General features: G+C 45.5%; 1 protein-coding gene across 2 annotated transcripts in view; it reads left to right on the top strand.

Moving 5' to 3' along the window:
• Window positions 1-24,053, top strand: part of LOC138453366 (elongin-A-like) — a 1,511,245-nt gene that overhangs the window by 293,370 nt on the left and 1,193,822 nt on the right. For both annotated transcript variants that reach the window (XM_069606133.1, XM_069606134.1), the window contains one exon: window positions 21,173-21,285. In XM_069606133.1, the coding sequence (XP_069462234.1) occupies window positions 21,173-21,285 (113 nt within the window). The remainder of the gene's footprint in view (window positions 1-21,172; window positions 21,286-24,053) is intronic.

Genomic DNA, 24,053 nt, shown 5'->3' on the forward strand with positions numbered 1-24,053 from the left:
TTAATACATTGCTGAATGCTTCATAGAACCTAGCCGGAATGCCATCTGGGCCCAGAGATTTATTCAAGGGAAGATCCTGGGTAACCCGGAGTACATCTTCCTGAGGTATATTTGCTTCCAGTGACTATCTGTTGGCATGAGCTGAGGAAGGATAACGGACTAGATATTCTTTTTGTGACTGAGTGGCTGGAGCTTCTGATTTGTAGAGAGCAGAGTAGAAAAAGTGAAATTGCTGAAGAACATTTGTTTTGTCAAATGTCAACTCCCCTGAGGGTAGTTGACATTTGTTTTGTCAAATGTCAACTCCCCTGAGGGTAGTTTAATCTGTTGGATAATCCTAATTCTGCCATCTGACGAAGTTTACATGCTAGTAGAGGGTCAATTTTATATCATATTTTTGTTTTAAAAAGAGGGTTTCCTCTGCTTTCTTGGCAGTATGTAAATTTAATTTACCTGCCACAGTCCTAAATTCCTTCTGAATCGATGGACCCAAATGTGTCCATTTTCTTTCAAATTTGATCCATTTTCCCCCTATAATTTTAACTCTAAAACTATACTCTGCTTGCTTGGATGGGCCTCTGCTGATATAAGGCACCCACCGCTTATTTGCCCAGCTATTTGCCCAGCTATTTCTTCGTAGACCACAAGGTCTTGCAATTTCGCTAGCGGAAATGTCCATGACCATAGTGTATGTTTCACTTATGAAATGTTAAAATCTACCGTAATTGTGGCGTGATCTGAAAGGGTGATTGCGTGGGTCATAATTTCGGTAATAGATCCTAAAAGTGAGGTGTAAATCTATGAAGAATCTGTCCGGGAGAATGATGAGTATATGATCAGTATATGTGTGAGTAATAAGTGTATCCCCTTTCCCCCCCCCCCCACCGAGGGTTAGCCAAGTGTCTACTATAGATGGGTCTAATCATTTCTTTTTTAAGGCTCTTGATGGGGAAGATGTAACCTATTGTGTTAACCTACTGTGATCTCAGTCCGGATCCCACGCTATATTAAAATCCCTCAATATTAGTAATTCTCCCTTCATAAATGCTTCTAATTGCCCCAGAGTGTATTTCAAAAAGGTGCCCTGGCCTGCATTTGGAGCATAAATTGAAGCTCCTGTCAGTTTAACAGCCATCCGCTTTAGGGTCACAAATACATATCTGCCATCTTTGTGAAGCTGTGTGCAAGAACCTGGATTGCCGAACCTAGTTTTATAGCTATAAGCACACCTGCCACTGTAGTCTCTGCAGGCTTTCTGGATGTGTCTCGAGGAGCGCCACCAAATCTGGTTGGGGACACCTCAGGATGAACTCAACTTTCCTTAGTTTCTGCAGAGAGTATCAAGCCCCCTTACATTCAAAGATGAGCATTTGAATGATACTCTGTATTAGTTCTACACCTTAAGATTGACACATCTGGGCATGGTTCTGTCACAGCATCAGAAAAGTTTTTCTGCAAATTTGGTAACTCCCCCTCAGCTGTTTGTCTACCCCCCCCACCCCCCCCTCACTAACTTCTTAACTCTATTTACTAAATTAAGAATCCCCCTCGCCACCATCTTCCCTTCCCTTGAACAGTTCTCTGGAGTGAGGGGCAGTACCTATTGTATCCCGGGCCCTCCACCGCTGGCTGCAACTCATCCTTTGTCCCAGGGCTATGTGCAGAGAGTTCTAGCTCGCCATCTGTTACCTGAACAGAGAGTCCAAAATGTCACGGTTAGTCAAAGCTTATCCTTTTCTCTGGCCAGGTTTGTCCACTTCCCCGCCCCCCACACCCCCTAATAACAAATGAATAAACTTGTGAGGGACAGTGTTCTCTGCGTCTTACCAAGTGCCAGATTTGTAGGTTGGGCCTGTAAAATCCTTCTTTTTGTGGGCCTCTGCGATTCCTCTTGTCGATTCATGGAAGTCAATTCTCTTGCCTTTGAGAGCGACCTCTGGTGCTCCGATGTAGCCTGAGCTCCTTCTGGAAGTTCAGTTTGGATGTCCTCCTCAATTTGCAAAAGTGCCATGCCTGACTCCCTTGATGTAATACTTTCTCTCATCCAAGTTGAAAGTTAACTCAAAGGGAAAGGTCCATCTGCACCTAATTGCACGTGTCTGAGTTTTTACCACCATATACATGTCCCAGCGTTTTTGAAGAGTCAACCTAGACGGGCCCTGGTACAGCTGATCTCTGTCCAATTGTGGCTGCGTTTCTTGCCTCCCTTAATGTTCCTTTTGTGGGTAAAGCGCACAGACTGCCAGTACATCTCAGGGGTAGGGTACCCGGTTGCGACCTCTTAAGTTCCGTTTTAAGTGGCTTGTTATTGTTGCAGCACTTTATGTACTGCACGCTTCACCGTCTGGTGCACATGAGATTCCACTTGTTTCTAAGCAGGGACCTCCACATTCTGATTGTTGCAGCTGGGGATAGCTTCCTGCACTACAGTAGTTTATTTTCCCCGCTGCACATAGTCCCAATGTATGTCCCCTTCAGACCCCTGCCTCCGCAATATTTCCCCTTATTTTCGCTGACTTGTTCCCGGGTTGCCACAGTCCCAGCAAGTAGCTTGGAGAGGGGTCCGTGCTGTGGCCTTGCTCTTTTCGCTCTGTGTGCTACCTTTTTGCTACCCCGAGCCCCCGCCACGATAAGAGGTTAAAGCAGACCTTCTCCACCATCCATTCAGTTCAAGGGGGTCCGCTCTGGACAGGGTGTCCCGCTTTGGCAACTTCAATTCGGGCAGAGTGGTTGCTGACATGTCCTATCGATTCGGCAGCCATCTTGGATTTCCCCAGTATTAGAGTTTTTAGTATGGTTAGGGTCACCTGGGTCTTTTTCTGTGTTGCATTCATCTGTAGGGTTGATCTTTTTCTTATGATTTTGGGCTTCGAGTTTTGTTTCTTTGGGTGATCCGGATTTGCAGTTTATTTATTGATGCATTAGTGGTTTTTCTTTGGTGTTCCCTCGTTGGCTTTGTGAGTTAAAGACCTATGTTTTTAAGTTTCCTGAATTTTAGGTGATCCTAGCACTGGTGTTTGAGTAAACTTGTTAAACTTACAAAATGTTTAGGCTAGGCTGTAAACAAATTTGTAGTAAACTAAAAGCAAATGAGCAATTCAACTTGCTTAAGGGCTGGAATTAATCTGAGTCCATCCCCCCCCTCTCCCTTTGTGGTTCCAGCAACCATTGACTGACTTTTTGAGTGCCCCAATCTTGATTTAGACAGTTTGTGGTTCCTACTCTGTACTATCATGTTTCTCCTTTGGTCTTGAGCATTTTCTCCTTCTCCTTATTTTTTTGCTCTGGTCTTCCTCGGCAGGGCTCCACAACATTCAGGCCTCCACTTACCTTTCTTCTCTAACAACTGATTGTGACTTCTCCGTTCATCTCCTTTGACCTCGTTCCTCTTCTCCAACCAACTGTTTTTCCACTCCATTTCCTGCTCCAACACCTCATGGTGACCAACCGATGCTGCTCTACTTCTTGCTCTGCTTCCCCTTATCCTTCTCCACCACCTTCTAATCTCCCCAACATATTCTGTGATCTCACTCGAGCTCCACTCCTAGCTCCTACACCACCTTTGCAGACTACCACTACTTATACTTGTGCAGTCCCACTCGCAACACTGTAGATCTGCAAACAATGCTACACTGAGCACCACAGGTTTAGTACAACTGTTCTCCCTCTGGGCAGAAAAAGGTGATTGCCGCTCGTGTTGAAAGTGTCTGCTGCATTTGCTGTGCATCTGCTATTGCATTCAAACACTTATACAGTGCTCATTGGGGCTTTCTGGCATTCCAATTATTTGTACCTTAGTTGTTGACAAGCCTGCAGCTCATGGTCTTCCAGTGGTGAGAGCCCATTGTTGACATTTGTTAGTGATGTTAGCAAGTAATGGGCCCCAGGGTATGCTGTTTACTTGGTTTTGGGAGTCTGTGGAACACCCAACTGATGCTAAGCAATATGGTCCTGGCAAACCATGTTTCCTGACAGTCCCCCATACAAGTTTGGGTTTCACTGGTTAGAGACCATGAGTGACAGCAGACAACGCTCTCATTGCATGCAGGCAGACGTGATCTGCGGTACAGCTTTAGCAAGAGGCCTAAAGCGCTTAGTCCCAAGAAAGATTGCGTCATTGAGTTGACCAGCTGGTTTGGCTGGTGGGTGTTACTATGTGGTCTCTGCGCTTTAGGGGTTCTTCCTGGGGTCATTGGGGTGTCTCGTCAGAGAAATTGCGTTGCAGGCCTTCCCTAGAATTTGCTTGCCATACTGGGGGCGGTCTTCTCTTGTCAAATAGATGCCACATTTTTAATATACTTTTGGGTACAAAGGCTTTACTCTGCGTCTATTGGTATGGGGTCTATTTGCCTTCTAGGGGTAATATACTGTTCGACCATGTGGTCCACTAGAGGTTACCTCGTGAGTAAAATTCTTAAAGGCTGGGGGAAATGCCCAGTTTACCAAGTGCAACTGGGCTCTAGAGAGCAAGTGTTTGCTGCTACTTCATGACGGTTCTTTTAGTGCACTGTCGATTTTGTGCACCAGTTTACTTCCCTTGCTTGTAGTGTCCTACCGCTACTACACATTTTGTTCCTAGTGTGAGAAACCAGGTGGTGTCTCGCATGCTAGTCCCCGGGGATCTGTCATCCAGGTGGCCAGGACACTGCTATTGCTTTTGGATACAGTTCCTGGCGTGGACCAGTGCAGGAGGATCACCTGGATGAGGGGTCTTCGGGGAGTGGGACGCCGGATGGTGAGATGTGGTATCCCCTTCATGCAACACCTTTTCCCCATCCTACCAGGTAGGATACCGAGGAACTCCCTCCCCTTTCCTGACACAAACATTCTCACGGACAGCTCACTGTGAGAGAAAACAGACTAACACCCGAGCAGTATACCTGACCTGTCCCAACACAAGGGTCAGGCAGAGTCAGGCTATTACTGATAATTACACACCCGACTTCCATCGCACTTCGCCATATGGATAAAAGGTGGAGCACAAAAGCACACTCTGAGCAAGACAAAACGCACAAGGAAGCAGCAGTTCCTAGATGGCAGTTTAATACGAGGAGAAAGACGGCAAGACCAGAGAGGGTTGCAAGGAGCGAAGTACCCTTGACCTTTGAGGAGGAGAACTGCTACTTTCACGAGCCCTCGAGAATAAAACATAAGACAGGAATTAATGCTGACGAAAGTTGCATTGTGTGTCGAATGTACCCGGGGTCCTCCACCATCGATGGACAAGGCGGGGAGGAGAGATTGCTGCCTGTTACTGTCCTTCCCTCCTCCAACAAAGCAGCGCCAGTAAAGTCGGTACAGCTGGTGAGTCAGGTAGACTGATAGACCAGTCTGTGTTGGAACCAAGGTTACAAGCGGCAACATAATATGACGAAATCTGCAAACAACTGAGTGTGAGGCTTATGTGATGAGCGACACAAATATAATTGAATATTCAAGGAGTGACTGAACTTTTGAAGCCAAGATAGATACCATATACAGAGTCGTGCGGCACCACGTGGGTGCTCATTCAAAGGTCTATGTTGGGTATCCAACTGAGTGTAAAATTGTGAACTGTGAAATCGAAGTGGTCTTGCAACGGGTCAAGCTAAACCCTGTGCACATTCAAAGTCTTCGATAGCTAATACGAATTGCAATTGGTCTGCTGAAGGAGACACATTATGTAAAGGGGAATCTGAGCCTGGCTGAGGGGGAGCCGAGGTGAACAGTGAGTCACCCGAGAAAAGATATTTTATAGGCTTTGGCGAGGGGGGGGGATCCAGGGTGAAGAGTGAATCGCCCGATTTAAAGGAAACTTTTGCTTGTTTTGGTGTATCTGAATCAAGAGACTTTGATAACTTAAGAGACTTGGGCACAGAAGGCCCTGATGTTGGTAATGGAACTGTCCTTGTGCCGAAGAAGCCCAACAGTGTGCTATGCTTGGGTGAACCGCCTTGTCCCATGCTGAAAACGGGGCAGGGGGTTGAGTGGAGGCCAACGGCCTAAACAGCCTGACCTATCATTTTGTGAACACTTCTTTCTTTTTCATGAACATTACCCAGCACTATTTATACTTGCTGGTAAATATTGGCAGTAGGTTTTTTAGTATAGGCCCTTTTATTTTGATGAGACTGCATTATTATTATTTGATGGTCTTAGCTTGCTCCCATCTATAGATTTATTACTAGATCAGCATTTATCAAACCTTTCTTAAAAGTTAAATAAACACCCTTAAACTCTGGTCACTTATCTGTCTGTCTTTGGTGCCATGCCTTCCTTACACTAGTCACCAACTGTATTTATTCCACAAGTGGTAGAAGAAAAATCTGAAGTTGACACCTGCCTAAATAGTAGCATCTTGAAAGCTGAGCGGCATTATGCAATTAATTTATGACACAAGAAAAAAGGCTACCCAAGCGACTTCGACCTCTGTGCATAGAAGAGCTCAAAGAAAGCCACTTGCGCCCTACCACGACAAATTGAACATCATGGCACCCTCCAGCCAACAGAACATGTCATGCCAACAATTCAAATCTAGCATCGACCATCATCATGACCCTTTGTTTAAAAAACAAGATACAGAAGGAAATGACTCCACCCCAAAAACAAGCAGATGAAATTAACGAAAATAGATGCCAATGCTAAGGCACAGTACCATGCTATCAACGCATACCGACTAACATGACGGATCTGCAAAACATGCCGATTACGATTACATCCCAGTCTGATTCCCTTCCTAAAGCTGCAAGAAACCAATAATAAGATCAAGGATCAAGCAACCCTTCTTGCCTTGATTCATACTAAATAAATTAATATAGAACATTTCATTTCTAACATCGAGAAAAGGCTTGAAATTGAAGCAGAAGAAAGGTGGCCGTGGCAATCAAGACTATTTGATATGGCAAGGGCTGATTGTGCAGATAAATCTCAAATGACCGCAGGTATAATGACTTGGATGATAGACCTATTACGGAACACCTGACTTCACAGGCTGAAAAAGAGTGTGTGAACGTCATTAATAGAACTGCGCTGCCACACCATCCCAACCGTGTACAGGTACTACAAATCCACCAGGAAGGATACCAGTCAACCTGTTTATCACCGAATCCAGTGATTCTTGTGCCAACAATTCCCAAGCAAATACACAACAATCCTATTCCGACATAGGTAGACCCTTTTCAAATCTTTACGCATGCAAAGAATAATTCAACTCTTAAAACAATTACAGGAACAGGTGGAAAAACCAATTAACAGACAGGATCAAGAGCATTCCTAAGGAATTTTATCGATGCCACAACAGAATCAAGAAAATTAATCCAACAAAAAGCCCCCTGCACTTGCAAACCGAGCTAAAGTGAACATGAAAACAAGAGTGCCCTATTAAACTAAGACATTACCGGCATCAGATGCTCATGACGAATCAATACAAACATCAGACTTGCTAAATCTAACGATACATATGCATGAGCCAATAATAACTTCTATTGATCTATCCATAGATCCTAACAATTCATCATTAATTATAGATCAATATGATGTAGATTTCTCTCTTCAATCAATTTCAGGATCTCTCTTGTGAAGACATTTCGAACAGAACCTCCGATTACTCGACCGAAAAGTCTAGGTCGATATTCGAGTCAGGCATAGATTCGCCTCATCGATGGGCGGAAAAACGAAGCAACAAGATACGAAGCAGAATGATCACTCAAGCTCTATTTTAATGATTCTGAATACAGTAGACATTTAAAGGTGTATAAAACCTGGAGAAAGACCAGACAAGATCTCCAGTTGCTGACATGTTGATCCTTTGGGTGCGGGGGCTATAAATATCATTAATCTAGCCCACTACAAAAAAGGAAATTATTCTTTGACACTCAATAGAACGAAATGTACTGCGACTATTCCATGCGATACCGTACTTGAAATCAATCAGTTCGGAAGACATCAAGGTCGTCAGAATTCGATCTGTACTGTATCCAAACAAGTTATGAATCAAATTCTAACAATGAAACAAACCTCTACATTGAAATCCCAGATAATGTAAGAAGTTACAAACCTTTTGCTGCACGGTACAGGTACCAGGAAATACCTGAAACAAGAACCCAGAGACAACGATGATGGAGTAGCAACCCACAACAAAGAAGAGACTTAAGAGCAGACCAAGATAAATATGTAACATCACATCATGCACAGCAATGGGAGACTACAATGAACATATTGAGATCTAACTATACCAAACATTTTATATGGAGAGAAATAGAAGATTGATGTGAGTAGGTTTATATCTGAGAATGATTGGAGGAATATTTTAAGGGTGGGTGTGAATTTGAAGGGAGATATGACTTTGCATTTGATTCGACAGAAAATTATAGGGAGGATTTATTGGACTCCGGTTAAAATGTTTAAGTTAAAACTGAGATTGGATGACCTGTGTTGGAGCTGTGGTACTGGCAGAGGTACACTTCTGCATCTGCTATGGGAATGTACAAGGGTTCGGACGTTTTGGAGAAAGGTAATAGACAGGATTGATTTGGTTTCATGACCTTTATGGATGACGCAGTGGGATATTGGACGGAACAAGTAAAGTTTATTTATTTTCTTTCTTCTCCATCTTCTTTCTCTTCTTTTCTCTTGCTGTTTGTTGTCTGATGTTTGTCTGTGGTGGTAATGAGTGTATTTGTTGGTGATTACTTTTACATTTCGTGTAAGTGGGGGGGTTTGATTCCTGAAATCTATATTGTGGATGTTCAAGAAGTATGTATTTACATGTTTATTGTAAAATCTTGTTAGATGTACGCAAATTTGTTGTAATTTGATGGAAATTCAATAAAGAAATATAAAAAAAAAAGATACTCAATGGATAGAACCAAATGCGGAAACACCTAGATTATAACCACCAGTAATACCTCAACATGTGTTGGACACTCTGTTCCTGGAATACTAGATGCCACTCCCATTTATGAGCAAGCTATCCCTGATTTTGAGAATTGCCATATTATATGCTTGCAGGAAACGTGCATCTCGCAAATACTGTGCTGCAATGGATACATAATCCATATAAATCCAGCTATTCAGCGAAATCAAGGGAGACCTTCTTCCGGCATGCTAACTATGATAAAAACTGATCTTAAGTGGACTATAATCAGCATGACCAACGAACTCCTGGGCTCAATGCTCCATTATCCAAATCCCAGAAGATGGAGTATATCCCGAACAACAAGTGAGTCGAGTTATATCTAAATTTCTGGCGATTCTAAATCTTTATTGGAATCCGTTGCCTATTAACGACGAAACCTTCATAGATAGTGTAATCTCCTACATCGACGAAACTGTTGGCAAATATTACAATGTTGAAGTTATTATGTGTGGCGATCGTAACATTCAGGAAAGGGTCGGCCTCTCGCAAGAGACAAACTCGCTGATCGAGCTCACAGATGGGATAAAGAAACCACAATCAGAAATTTGAATCTTACAGGAACACTGAATGATTAGAATCAACTAATACCAGCCTGGACTCGTGGGAACTCCAGGGCCATCATAGATTATATCCATGTTTCCATTGGACTATTAGACTCGATAGTGAAAACTGAAAACATCCTGACGCTCAATAGCGATCACCACAAAATCACTATCTTGTTGAGGATTACACCAAATGAGAAAGAAGCAGCAAGTGCTGCCTCTTGAAAGAAATGGCTCAAGGACAAGATTATGGATAAGCCAAACACAGATGAATAGTTGAGCAAATTGCTTTAAATATTCACCAGTGGATAAAACCAAACTAAACTGTGCGGTTACTAATACAGTTTCAACAAAAAGTGGCCCAGAAAGAAAGAAATAACAAGATTCGCAAACATCAATATAACACCGAAATCACAAAAGAGAAAACTACAGAAAAACATCCAAACTCTTACGGAAAACGAGCATCAAGGATAAAATTAAAAAGATAAAAACAGCCAAACAAAAATATCATAATTGGCTAAAATCGCAAAGAATGACAATATTACAACGGGACGTCGAAAATCCTTGCGCCATTTAAAATCAGAAACACAAGAGAGCTGTGGAACCTCTTAAATAATACGCAACAGCAGAATCGGCTGATATCAAATGTTTCAGAACGCCCCCCCTCACCTAGTTGGAGACTGAATGGTTATTACCTGGGATTTCCCGAATTGGTGGAACACATACAAAAGGTTACCGAAACATACTTTGAAATAAATACTGACTCTGTGGACAGCCCAACAACGCTATGGGAGGCACTAAAAGCAGTATTAAGGGGTGAAATCATAGCCTGGACTGCAGCCCACAAGAAAACACCTTGAAGCGATACGTGCAGCTGAAACCAAGGTACGGAATGCAGAATCTGCTCACCTGGCCCATGACCTACCCGAGACACAACATGCACTGCAGTTAGCACAGACAGGTACAGCACATAGCCTTAGACAATGCAAAACAAGCGCATGCAGCAATGCAAGTGAAAATATATGAAACTGGGGACAAGGCGTGGAAAATTCTGGCATGGTTGGAGCGCAGGCACTTAGGCCTCACCCAAGTTAGGAAACTAACAGAAGAACCAGACCCACTAGTAACAGACCAGGACATAGCGGAGGGATTTGCTAAATATTACGCTGAACTGTATAGTGCACCGCCACCGACCGATATATTGGAAGAAATTACCCTTCCTACCCTAGACGAGCAACAGGCGGTCCTACTAGAACAAGAAATCACAGAGGAAGAAGTAACCTATTCAATGTCAGAACTCAGGGAAGACCCCAGGCCCGAACGGTTTTCCTGTCGAAATATGGAAAAAAAATAGGTGTAAACGTAATCTCTCCACAACTACTGCGCCTCTTTCAACACTCGCGCTCGCAGGGTTGCCTCCCCCCAGACCTCAGAAAAGCTACAATAATAGTTTTGCCAAAAACAGATAAGTCACCTGCAGTTCCTACAGACCCATCTCTCTTACAAACTGCGAGGCCAAAATCCTGGCGAAAGTACTGGCCAATCGGCTGCAGCGAGTCATACACACACTAGTACACCCGGACCAATGTGGATTTATGCCACAAAGATCCACCAGGCAAAATATATATAGATTACACACAGCACTAGAAAAAACACCTACGCTACCAAACTCCCTAGCCCTACTGTCCATAGATTTCGAAAAGGCTTTCGACTCTGTGCACTGGGAGGCAATTTGGGAAATTATGTGACGAATGGGCATAGGCCCTTACTTCATGAGTTGGGTTAAACTACTATACCACCTTCCAGTAGCACTAACCAGAGTGAATGGGTATACTTCCGAACCCTTCCAGCTAGGTAAAGGCACGCGACAAGGCTGCCCCCTGTCGGCTTTGATTTTTGCGTAAGCAATCGAACCTTTAGCAATCCTGTTAAGATCCACGCAAACATGGAGTGGCTCCAGGTGGGCGGATGGCTGGGAAGACTGTCTTTCTACGCGGATGATCTGTTAATTTATCTGGCGGACCCGCGAGTTTCCTGTCCCGTTGTGTCGCATTTACTAGAGAGATATGGCACGTTCAGCGGACTCCGTGTCAACTGGTCAAAGTCCATACTATTCCCGGTGAAGTATATAGATATTGCAATACCAGATGTGCCCCTACCGTATTGAAAGGGAACAATTCAGATACCTCGGTATACAAATCGCACACAAACTAACGGACTATGTGGGGAAAAACCTACATCCAGTGGCGACCAGGTTCAAGGATGATGTTCGCCACTGGATGACCCTACCACTCGCATTACTGGGACGCGCAGCACTCTTCAAAATGATGGCCCTTCCCCGTTTTCGCTACGTACTACAAAATACACCACTACCAATAGCACCCAGTGAGTTCCATAAGATAAGATAGATCAATCACTTAGGAGGTTGTTATGGAAAGGGGGGCACCCACGAATGGCACCTACTACCCTACAAAGATCCATATGGGAGGGCGGGATTGGACTCCCCCTGGCTACAGACCTACTACTGGGCCAGTCAAATGGCAATAGTGAATGATAAATTGCATGGGGATACTACTCTACCGCATAACATAATACAGGACACCGACGCACAGGAAAGACCCATCATGAGCCTCCTCTACCGGGAAAAAAGAGCGACCCGCTGACCCATCCATGTTGTCGCACATAACCCTAATCTGGGCAGATGCACATAAGTACCTAGGTTGGAATAAACTAACTCTAGCACAACCACTCTGGAACAGACATCTCCCGGAGGTGAACAAACTCCCTAAATGGCAACCATGGGTCCAACTAAGTATTACGAAAATTGACGATGTGATGAAAGAAAATGTAATAGCATTTGCGGATCTAGCTGCCACCTTCGCACTCCCACCCAATGAAAAATACCACTATATCCAGCTCAAATATGTGTAGCAGGCTCATCTCCCTGAATTGAGTGACATACCTGATTACTCTCCACTAGAATGTAATGTATTCCCAGAGCTGCTTAAACAGAAAGTAACATCGACTATGTACAGTGCTATTAACTCCTTTGCTACGAAAGAACTGTCAAGTCTGAAAGCCAAGTGGGAGAGGGAGGTAGGTGATATACTCCCAGAGGAATGGGTGACTGCGTTGATGTACCCCAGAGAATCAACTATCTCCTCCAGGCTTAGATTAATTCAACTGAAGATACTACATAAGATTTATTACCCAAGGGTGGCACTGTTCAGGTGGGGAAAGGCTACGAATCCATACTGTTTGCGATGTAAGAGGGAGGAAGGTTCCTATTATATTCTGTGGGACTGTGCCATCCAACAATACTGGCAACAGTGCTGTGATGAACTGTCAAGGGTAATGGGCAAGAGGATACTTGTAAATCCAAAGCAATTGCTGCTGGGGATAGGAGACACTGTTCTAATGAGGTATGAGAGAGCGTTCTTATCTACCACCACAGCGATACTTAAAAGGAACATAGCGCAACTTTGGGGCTCAGAGGCCACCGAGCCTTGAACAATGGATCACGGATGTGGATATCTGCATCGCGATGGAAAAGAGTTTATACTGCCAGGGGGTGCCCAGAAAAAGTGCAAAAAATATGGCAAAGCTGTGAAGAGGCCCACTAAAAGTAACTTCTAATACTGTACCGTTACGCTATCCAGAGTCTTGCAAATGAACTGGTGGGTGTAATACGAAAGGGACAAAATGTTGTGGCATGTTTTGAAGCTTGTTGGTAAGGGACCACCGCGGGGAGTTGTTGGCGGGCGGGTATGGGAAGTTTTGTTTACCCCGCTGTATGGGGCTGTATGTTTTGTGTTTCCAAAAACCAATAAAATGTTGTATTAAAAAAACAAAAATGTTTCAGAACGCCAATGCATACAGCATTTTTCTACTCTATCAACTTCGACCTACAAAGTCCATAGCAAAGGAATCGCAACATGCAAAGAAATGGAACTTTACGTGGATTAAAGATTACATTCTGACCATGATCAACAAGCTTAACTCTTCTCGGGCGCCTGGCCCCGACGGCCTGATATATGTGATGTGGCATTTATAACGCGCCTATACACAAGTGTTTTAAAGTGCGAAAAGGCCTGTCAAATGCAACCATCAAACAAGCACCAGAGACGTGGGCCAAAATCATCGACCATCTCTTATCACTAATTGCCGAACTCAATAAGATTCCTCTAACCTGGAAAATGGAAACACTAATTCCTATATTCAAACAGGGAGATAGATATGTTCTGACCAACTATCGACCTATTGCCTTGCTAGATCCTTTGGGCAACCTTTCGCGACCTTTTTGTTGAAAAAACTCACCGCCTGGGCTAAAATAGAAAATAGGTTTGCAGTTAGACAAACCGGCTTCACTGCTAACATGGGCACCAACGTTAACTGAATGATATTAAATCTCATTAAGCAAGAAGCATTTTTGAATAAAACCCAAGTCTGCGTGGCATTTGTCGACCTCCACATGGCATTTGATGCAATTAACAGACAAAAGTTCTGGAATAAACAAATTGCCTGGAATTGCCCCACGGAGATCATTGAGCCCATAAAGCTCCTATATTCAAATACATCCATTGGGACTGTATCAATACCCATTAAGACTTGCAATGGCCTGAAGCAGGCTTGCTCTCTTGCGGCAACCCTTTTCAACTTGTTTACAGCCGATGTAGAAGACCGTATGCAAGCAACCTCCTTAAATCCTCCTAAGATCAATTCAATACCTATTCCTATAATGTTGTATGCAGATGACATCGTTCTGATGGACAAAACACCAAAGGGTTTACAGCTAAACCTAAAGATGATGGGAACTTGTATGAAGGAAAATGAATTACAGATCAATGCAATGAAAACAAATTATGAATCTAACCAATCTGTCAACAAAAAAATAAGACCCTTGACGTTGAACCTAGATGATCAAGATCTGTGTGTTGTCTACCTTCAAATATCTAGGTCTCCTGATGAATCTAGAACAGAACAAGATTGGGTAATCTACTTGGAAGAAAGAAAAATAATCATTAGTTAGACAAGGCCGATGCCTTCATAATAAGTTTGGCAAATTCTCTCTCAAACCCCTCATCGCCTTCTATAGGCAAAAAGTTGTACCCATTCTTACCTATGGGAGTGAAACCCTGATTAAATTCTCTCAACCTACGTGCCAAAAATACATAGCAATTTTCTGGCGGAAGATTTTAGCACTACCCCGCAACTAGCCTATGGCAAGAATTGGATTTGAAATTGCTACTCAATCTCTTACATCAATTGCCCTATGGAAACAATTGGATCTTTTCCACAAAATAATGACCAGCAATAACATCCCGGCAATATAGTTTCTTTGAACACATCCTACTGGCATGAACAATACCGTCCTGAATGCATGGAAGGATATGGAAAGACACCTGGCAAGTGAATACATATCAATGGAAATATTACGCCTGCAGCACGCCAAAGTCAAGATACAGCACAATGATTGGGCTAAAACCATTCCAGTGAAATCGGCTTATCAGATGAATCTCCACTGCGATATTGACATAAGGGCTTTAAATGAGCTGCTAATTTACTTGAATCTATTACCAGACAAAGGTATTGGTGATACATACTTGAAATTACGCCTGAACATCATTCCAACTAGATTTAGACTTGAAAATTGAAACTAATTTCCAGTTCGGAGCAACACTGTCGATTTTTGCATCGAGTCGTTGCAAAAGACATTGCAACACATCATAATGGATTGCCCAGCCCTGGCGCAAAAGAGAAACATCTTCACAGATCTTTTTCGGATCTCAGCGCAACAAATGGACCCAGAACCTAGATGGGCGAATATCCTTTTGGGAAAGGACAAAAAACGGATTTATACCATTGTTCAGTTCTTAAACAACATCACGGGAACATAAGATTCAGATATGATAATCCACAGGCCCATGATGCATTTTGCATTCTTTCATGATCTCTTCTTTGAGTTCTTCTTTTAGATTGATTAATGTGATCGAAGTTAATTTGTTTCTGAATGTGTTATTATAAATTTTTATTTATTTATTTTTTTATTTTTTTAAAACCTTTTGGCAAGAAGCAGTAGCAGGTGGATCACATATTACATCATCAACAAGCATATTGCATAAACAAGGGTATGGACAGACAATCAATACATTAGCGACAGAGCGGGCACATTCAAAGAAAGCAGATCGAGTCTCGCAGGGAGAGTCACAGTAGAGCCTCCACCTCTGCCTGATCCGGCGTTGGAGGCGAGGATAAAAGTTCCAGATCTGCTTTAGCGTTCAGGTAGCTACAAAACTCAGTCCATATGTTTTTAGGCCGAGCATTCACAGGCAATGTGTTGATATAGTCCTCCTCACACACCTGTGTCCAGGTGAGTCTTGAGCCACATTTCTAGTGTAGGGGGGGATCGCCGCTTCCAGCACTGCAGTATGCATCTCTTGGCCACTATGGCTCCCATGTTCAAGAATTTTACAACCCGTCTAGCCCCCTCACCCTTCCACCTCCCAAACACAGCCAAGGAGTCAGGATCTATCCGGAATCCCACCATCTCCGAGAGGGCCTCTAGCACAGCTTCCCAGAACGGGGCCAACGCCCTGCAGACCCAAAATATGTGTGCATGATCCGCCTCGCTGGATTTGCATCTCTGACAAACATGGGGTTGATCCCGTGCGAACCTCCCAACCGCTTGAGTGTAGTACAGACGATTAAGGAGTTTGAATTGTATGCATCTAAATCTAGAGTTGAGGGAAACCTTACGCGTGTGCGCACACATCTTGACCCACATCTCGTCAGTGATTGCCAACCCCAGTTCCTGGCTCCAAGCGTCGCGAACATTGCAAGATGTTTCCGCAGAGCGCTCAGCCAACATTTTATAAAGTGCGGATATCATGCCCCTACCCCCTGCTGAATTAGCAATGTATCAAATTTTGGTGGACTCTGGGGGTTCGTCCGGGTGTGAGGGCCACATGTCCTGCACAGCCGCTCTGAGCCTAAAGTACTGCAGTAACTCCAGCGGTGAGCCTGAGTGTCCCGGCCTCCATGTCTGCGGGGTGATGAATTTCCCTTCTTGGAACAGGTCAGAGAGCGCGCCCGATACCCCAAGTCCTGCCAGTGTTGCATGAGGAGCCTACCCTGCATGGGGGCAAGGCCTGGGAATGACCATATGGGAAGCCATTTATAGTACGGACGGAGGTTAGAATGGGGTTGCAGCATATGTCTCCATGCCCTGATAGTGGTGGACACTGGATCCGCAGGGTCGTCGGACTGGTACGAGTGGAAGAGGATCAGTGACATAACATTTATCTCATCAGTTGCCAGGATCTCTAGTTTAACATGCGGAGGTGGGTCTTGGTGTTTGTACCAATGGGTCGCGTGTTGGGCCTGTGCGGCTATCCAGTATTGTGTTATGTCCGGCGCATTGAGTCCCCCTCTCCGTATGGTAAGGTGATATGCTGCCACTTCCTGTGAACGGCCCCAGCGTGCCACAGGAACCGGGCAAACCCTGCGTGCAAGTTTGTGAAATAGTGCTTCCCGGGCCAGAGTGGGATGTTGGCGAGTATGTATAGGAGCTTTGGAACTATAATCATTTTGATTAGTGACAGTCTTCCCGCTAAGGACAGGGGGAGATTACGCCACCTCTCCATTTTTGCCTCCGCGTACTGCGCTGCACCACTGTAGTTGTCTACCAAGAGGGAAGCCCTAGCCAGAGAGACCTGGACCCCGAGGTATTTGATGCCCTCTGGGGCCCACCTGAGTGGGAATTCGCATGATGGTTGGGGGGTTGTCGGTGTGAGAGGGAAGATGTCTGATTTGGTGTAGTTTATAGTGAAGCCCGAAAATGTGCCAATTTTGATGATCTCTCGGATGATTGGGTCTAAGTGGACCGAGGGGTCACTGACCTACAGAAGCACGTCATCCGCGTACAAAGATATAATTTCAAGTGTGTCACGCAGACAAATCCCCTTATGAGTGTGTTTGTCTCTGACACTGTCCGCAATAGGCTCGATAGCCATCGCAAATAGTAGGGGGGAGAATGGGCACCCCTGGCACGTCCCTCTGTGGAGGACAAAGGGAGCCGAAATATGGGAATTAACCAGGACTCTGGCCATTGGGTTCGTGTACAGTAGCTTGATATAGGAGAGCATGCGTGGGCCAATTACCATATTTTCCAGCACGGGCCACAGGTAATGCCATGACACCATGTCGAACGCCTTTTGGTATCCAGTGCCACCACGACCGCATTAGCGTTAGGGTCAATTCAAGACATGACATTGAAGAGGCGTCGGATATTTAAGGAGGTAGAGCGAGCAGGGACAAAGCCACTTTGGTCTGGGTGAATAAGGTACGACATGATGGGAAGGAATCTGTTCACAATTATCTTGGTGAAAATGTTCGTGTCTGTGTTAATAAGGGAAAGAGGTCTGTAGGAGCCACATTCCTCCGGGGGCTTGCCCGGCTTTGGGAGTACAGTGAATATAGCCTCGCGCAGGGACTGGGGGAGAGTGGCAAGGCGAAGGGACTCGTCCCATACTTCATGCAAGCGCGGGGCCAGTAGAGCGACATGCTCTTGATAAAATTCAGCAGTCAGGCCATCTGGTCCGGGGGCCTTGCCTTTTGGGAGGGTGGAAATAGCCTCAGTGATTTCACCTAGGGAGATGGGAGCGTCAAGCTGCTCTTTGGTGGCGGGAGATATATAGGACATGGGGATATTATCGAGGAGACAATCCACATCGTGAGGACTGTGCTCTGCGGGGCGTAAAGAGTTGCATAAAAGTCGGAAAAGGCCTCCAGAATGGGTTGGTCAGCCCAGTGACGTACGCCGTCCTCGCCCCTAATGCTATCAATACGGCTTCTGCCCCCCCCCCCCCTCCATCCGGGCCAGCCTGGCCAGAGTTCGACCAGGTCTTCCCCCTCGCCATATTTGCAAGCCGCAATGGGTTGTGCGTAATATCTTATTTCTCTGAGGGCATGCGCCTCGAAGCTCTCCAATTCCGCCCGTATCTGTGCCAGATTGGGCGGGGAGGGAGCAGAGGCGTATTCACGCTCTAGTTCCTTAAGTTTTTATTCAGATCTTTGTAGAGAGTTCTTGATGTCTTTTAGGACCTCTGCTTCCCTAGAAATACACATCCCTCCGATGTACACCTTGAAAGCCTCCCACCGGACCCCGTCTGTTGTGTCATGTCGTTTATTGGTGTCAAAAAAGGTGTTGATGTCCGCAAGGATGTCGGCGTTGAAAACTGTCATGTAGTGCCTCAGATTTGAAGCGCCAGCCAGAGTGGCGCGGTAGTGTGTTTTGTAGGATAATATCAGTGTTACTGGGGAGTGATCTGAGAGTGTGCGTGGCAAGATCTGCATGCTGAGGTTCCTCCCCATCAGCCCTGCTGACAGGGGAAAGAGATCGATTCTGGAATGGCTGTTGTGTGCAGAGGAATAAAACGTGTATTCCCTAGCTATTGGGTTGAGTGCTTGCCAGACATCTATTAGGCCAGCCGGGCCCATATGTGCCTGTAGCCGACGAGCGGCTCTAGACAGTGTCCTGTGTGCAGTGCCCGATCTGTCTAGCTCAGTGTTCAGTATGAGGTTCATGTCCCACCCCCCCCCCCCAGATAACCGGGATCCCTATGTATTTTATCGGAACAAGGGCACACCCAGCTGCGCGCCCAACTGGGGCGCGTACAACGGCCGTAACATGCCAAACTCGGCATTGCAGCTGCGACGTGGGGGTCGCTGTTGCCGTAAACTCAACTTGAATGTGAGATTGGTGCAGCGCACCGTGTATTATGCAGCGGTAACAATTAGTACATTACGGGGAGCTTTAACAATAGGTTGCACTTAGCAAAGGATATAGATGATGCGAGATTCATAAGTACCACAAAGGGAGCGTAAAGGGCGTGCTTAAGTAGCGCCCATGGCGGCCCACATGTATGGGTCAATGTTCACCTCTTCAGTCACTCCGGCACCTCGTGTGGCCGGCCCAATGTAATCGGGGTAGGCCTCAGGGGCGGTGGGTCCGCGTTGGTAGGGCTGGGTCCCCAGCAGTTCAGTTTATCGCCCCAGGGCTGCAGCTCCACAGCAGTTGACGAGTATAAGGGCCCCGGAGGGGCGCCGCGCCACGACCGCAGCCCCCAACCTCCTCACCAGCAGGAGCGTAGCTCGGATCTTTCAGCCGCGGGCCAGCAAGCAACCAGGAGGCGCACAAGATAGGAACCGCTTCAGGCGCTGGCCAGCTCATAAGGAGAAGCTCAGGAGGAGGGCACCGCCCGGGCGGTTCGTGGAGGGTCAAGTGTGCAGGTGGCAAGGCCAGGAAAAAAATATAGTCCGCTGCTCCGGCAGCCTCCGCGGAGCCGCCCCCTGACGATGTTGCGCGGCTCCGTAGGGCACCAGAGGTAGGCAGCCGCTCCGCCAGGCTTAGGAAGTCACAGCAGCACGCTAGGGCCGAGCCCGCCGCAGCGTCACATGGCACGGTAGGCCTCAGCGAGCGGGGAGCCGCGTCGGGAAGGAAAAGGGTCCTGCTCGGTGAAAAAGTCACGGTTTTCACCACGACTTGTATCAATATGTCGCTCCGAGGGCAGCCAAGACGATAAGCTCACTCCCATCAACGGATGGTACAGGGAACCGCTGATAAAGGCTGATATACAGCAGTCGGGCACGGAGCTTGAAAGCTAGGCAGCCATCTTGCAGGCTGCTCAGCAGCGCCCCTGTGTTATAAGTTAATTGATATAAATGAAAAGTTTAAAATTTAAACTATACCATTTTACTAAAAATTAAATGTTCTCATCACCTTGAGGGTGGCAACAGTTTGGTGCCCTGCCATCCTACGTCCTACCATTTTACATTATCTGGCCCTTGAAATCTGCCATTTTGTGGAAATCCCTTGTATCATCCACCTTCCCTGAAAGGGTAGTATGTTGCCACGTCACAGCTACATGAGATGTTACCCAAGACCTGGTGTTGTCCTTACTCAACTCCTATTAAGAACTCTGGTATTTTCTTCTCTCGTGGACCCTTTATTTGATAGATGCCCAACTTCATCAGAAGCATAGCATAGTCTGGTTCCTATCCAAGCCTATCCAAGCGATATTTTAGCTAGCTTTTTGATCTTACCGTGCTCCCACAATTCCACGTTAAATGTAATAACCTTCTCTGCTGGGGTGCTGTTTTGCTGAATCTTGCCTGTTGAAACGAATGGAGATCTCCAGCAGCAACATTCAGGTGTTGGTCTACCTGTTGCAGTGTGAGTGTTTGGAGCTTGCACCACCAACATATCATTGGCTAAGAGTATGATTGTTAAAATCCAGAATGCCTTTGGTCGAACAGAACAATTTCCAGGACCATGATGTTCCATGTCCGAAGTAGTGTTTGCCGTTGTAGAGGCTTTTTCTGGGAATGTCAGTCTAGTTGAAGTAGGCTTCTTAATGCATTCTTGCATCTTAAGTAACACCTGGTTAAATTGGGGACATGGGCTGTAAAACCTTCCCTCTAGAATTGGATTTCATGAGGCAAGAAGAGGGAATTAACCTTTCCTCCCCAATTCACCATTCCTGGAATCCGGGAAATGAACAGTTCATAGTTTGTGAGAGCTGAGGGAAGCATTTTATAGTAGAGACCCGAAAGCATAAACCTAGATCTTCAGAGTGCAACTGCTTTGCAATTGTGGTGATTTTGTCATTTATAGAAATTATTTACTGTGAATGGCTAAACTGCAGATTTGTTTGTGTTTGAATGACTTGCACAGGAAACTGGAATAGGCAAAGCCGTCAACAGCTTTCGCAAACATGCAGATTTTGGTGATCTGGCTAAATCCTTGGTAAGCCAATGGAAACAACTAGTGCCTCAAGAAAAGCAAAGGTAAGTTTCATTTGGTATTCGTTTGGGTGGGAGTTTTCTAATGGAGTGCTCTGGTAATATTTAAATACTAAATAGTAATTTGGTAGATTAACTAGCGAGAAATGACCATTGCCTCTTAATTTACCAACAGTTAAAACTTATTATGGCATTGTTGACATGACCCCAAAACTTGTGGTTCAGAACAATTCTTGCAGGATAGGTTACAATTTTGAAATTAGGAAGGGATTGCCATAAATGAGTGCAACACATATTTTAGTTGACTATATCTTAATGTAAATCCTTCAAAAAATCTTCAGTTTCTGGCTTTTGCTTGTTTTCTTTGTTAGTGATATGCTGGTAGTATTGGCAGTGATTTGTCATAGAACTCGCCATCAGTCAATAAATGCATGTGTTGAAGCTGAACTAAAATGTAGATTCTGTTAATTTTAAACCTCCATTTAATCAGAAAGTTTCTCCCCTTCTACTTAAAAATAGCGATATACACCCCAGGAATAAAACTTTGCTTAGCTCATACTTGGATCATTTCTGTGAACATATTGATATGTACATGTGGAAATCTAAAACTAAAAGGGCCAGAGTGTTGGCTTTTGTTGTGTAACCAGTTTGCTTGTTGTATATACTCCCATTCTGTCAAGGGTACCGACCGCGGGACTGCCTTCAGCAGTGACCGGCTGTGGAGTGCAAAAGGTCACTCGGTGGGGACGGCACGCTCGCCCAGTGGGGCTGACTAGGATCAGATGGAGGCATAGGGAGAAACTGCCTGCTGATCCTGGTGAGCGGTGGGGCCCCTATTCCGCTAGGCCCCCTTGAGAGAGGAACAGACTGGCTTGGCGGACTCCCAGTGAGAGCGGCCCCGTTCCTCCACTAGTTTGGGCCTTTGCAGGGCTGCTTGGCCCGGAGACCTAGCGAGGGACACAGAGGCCACAATCTGAGAACTAGCCTAGTGCTTTTAGCATTGAGGGGCCCATGAATCTCCTAAAAAGCTCTGAAAATGTGTTGATGGGATGGTATTAATGCTTAGTACCTGTAAAATGATGGACTTGAACACAGGTCTGCATAGGGGAAACATGTTAATGGCAGGGTTTTAGTGGTGTGGTGCTCGAAAGGACTGCACACCCAGCCCTCCCCCCGCCCCCCCCCCCCGCGCCCGCCAACACAAAGGGCAAACCTGGCTGGGGGCTGAAACTTTGATCGAGAGTAGTCCCACAGGGGGAGCACAGGTTGACACTTGGGCAGTAGCCCGTGTCATCCTGCTTACTGATAGCAACCCAAAAATCCTGAAGGAAGACTTAAGACATTAATTTTGTTCTGGGCCTCGGACAGCTATCCAGTGAGCATGCAAAAGCAAACCCAACGCAGGTGGGATCTTATGAAGAATCTCCAGTGCTCGATGACCAGGGCTGTCGTAGGGGCACATTGAGCCCAAGTGGGGTAACAAAGCATACGGTCTAACCCATATAGGAATTAATTGCCAAAGCGAACTGATGTAACGCAAGACATTTAGCCGCTGGTGACCACCATCAAGGATTTTAAAAATTGGCACAGCAGGGAGAAATAAAATTACTCCACTTGGCCTAAAGGCTAAAGGCCCCAACCGTAGGAATTGTACACTAAAAATGTTTGAATACTTTTTCTTTTTGACCGACCAAGCAAGGACCTCACACTAGGCATGACCTAAAGGGTAGGATTGGTGAGTACCAGCCTGAGAGCTCGATCTCCCGTCCTCATAAAATTCCGTTTCTAGAGTACGAAAAAAAGAGCTGTTACGTGCGTCCAGAGTTAAAGGTAAGGTAACTTACCATGAGCATGAGTAACTGATATTTCAAGACATTGCAAACTTTATTTTACAGAAACCGCAAACCTTTAGACCAATAACGGAAGTCTTATGTCAGGGAAACAAAGTGTAGCTGAACTTTCCTTTTGAACTGTTTTTTTTTTTAACATGGGGAAGGGAAGCAATTTAGATTTACTTCGATGGACGACCCAGGGAAACTACTCCACCCTGAAGTCCAAACAAAACGCAACTTCTCAAATCATAGGAATATGGAGAAATAGGAATGCTTGCATGGAGAAGAGTAGGGGGGGGAGAACCGCGGATGCCCCTATCATTGCTTAACATGGTCTGAGCCACAATGCTCTATATTCTTACACAGCCAGACCTATGGTCTGCTGACATTACATTTTGGTATCCATACAATGCACCAGTACTTGATGTGCAGGCCGTGTCCGGCACTAATCCTAACACTGAGATCACACTTCTAGAAGTCTGTAAAAGATGTATTTGCAGAGCAAACGGTAGTAGCTCACTGTTGCACAGCAATATGGTTTCTGGTTACGCACCGCTGGGGTGTGGGGCTGGGGACCAAGCCAGGGAATTGACATGGTGGCATGTGCGACTGATTCTTTCTGGACCAGGGGGTATGTTTCTAGCCGCAGGGACATGATGCCCTTGGTTAATGTACCCAAGTGGGAGGACTCTAGTCCTATAGAAGGTTTGGATTGTTGTACTTGTATATTAAAATATTGTGTTGCATGCACTGCTTATTTTAGCGCACCTGACATCTGGAACAGTCAACAGACAAATATTAGTCAAATCCTCTGTATTGCTGACTAATATCTGCATGCCGAGGCACCTTATTACTTGATCGATCCGGTGCTCCATCTGTAGCCTCGAGGGAAGGTCTCTGTGGGGAAAGCCAGGCCCCAGATCCCAAAAATGGCATGTGCCACGCGGATGCGGGATCAGTGGGGAACACAGGCGGCCAAGG

This window comes from Ambystoma mexicanum, chromosome 4p (genome assembly GCF_040938575.1).
Source record: "Ambystoma mexicanum isolate Mex_15411 chromosome 4p, UKY_AmexF1_1, whole genome shotgun sequence".
NCBI lineage: Eukaryota > Metazoa > Chordata > Amphibia > Caudata > Ambystomatidae > Ambystoma > Ambystoma mexicanum.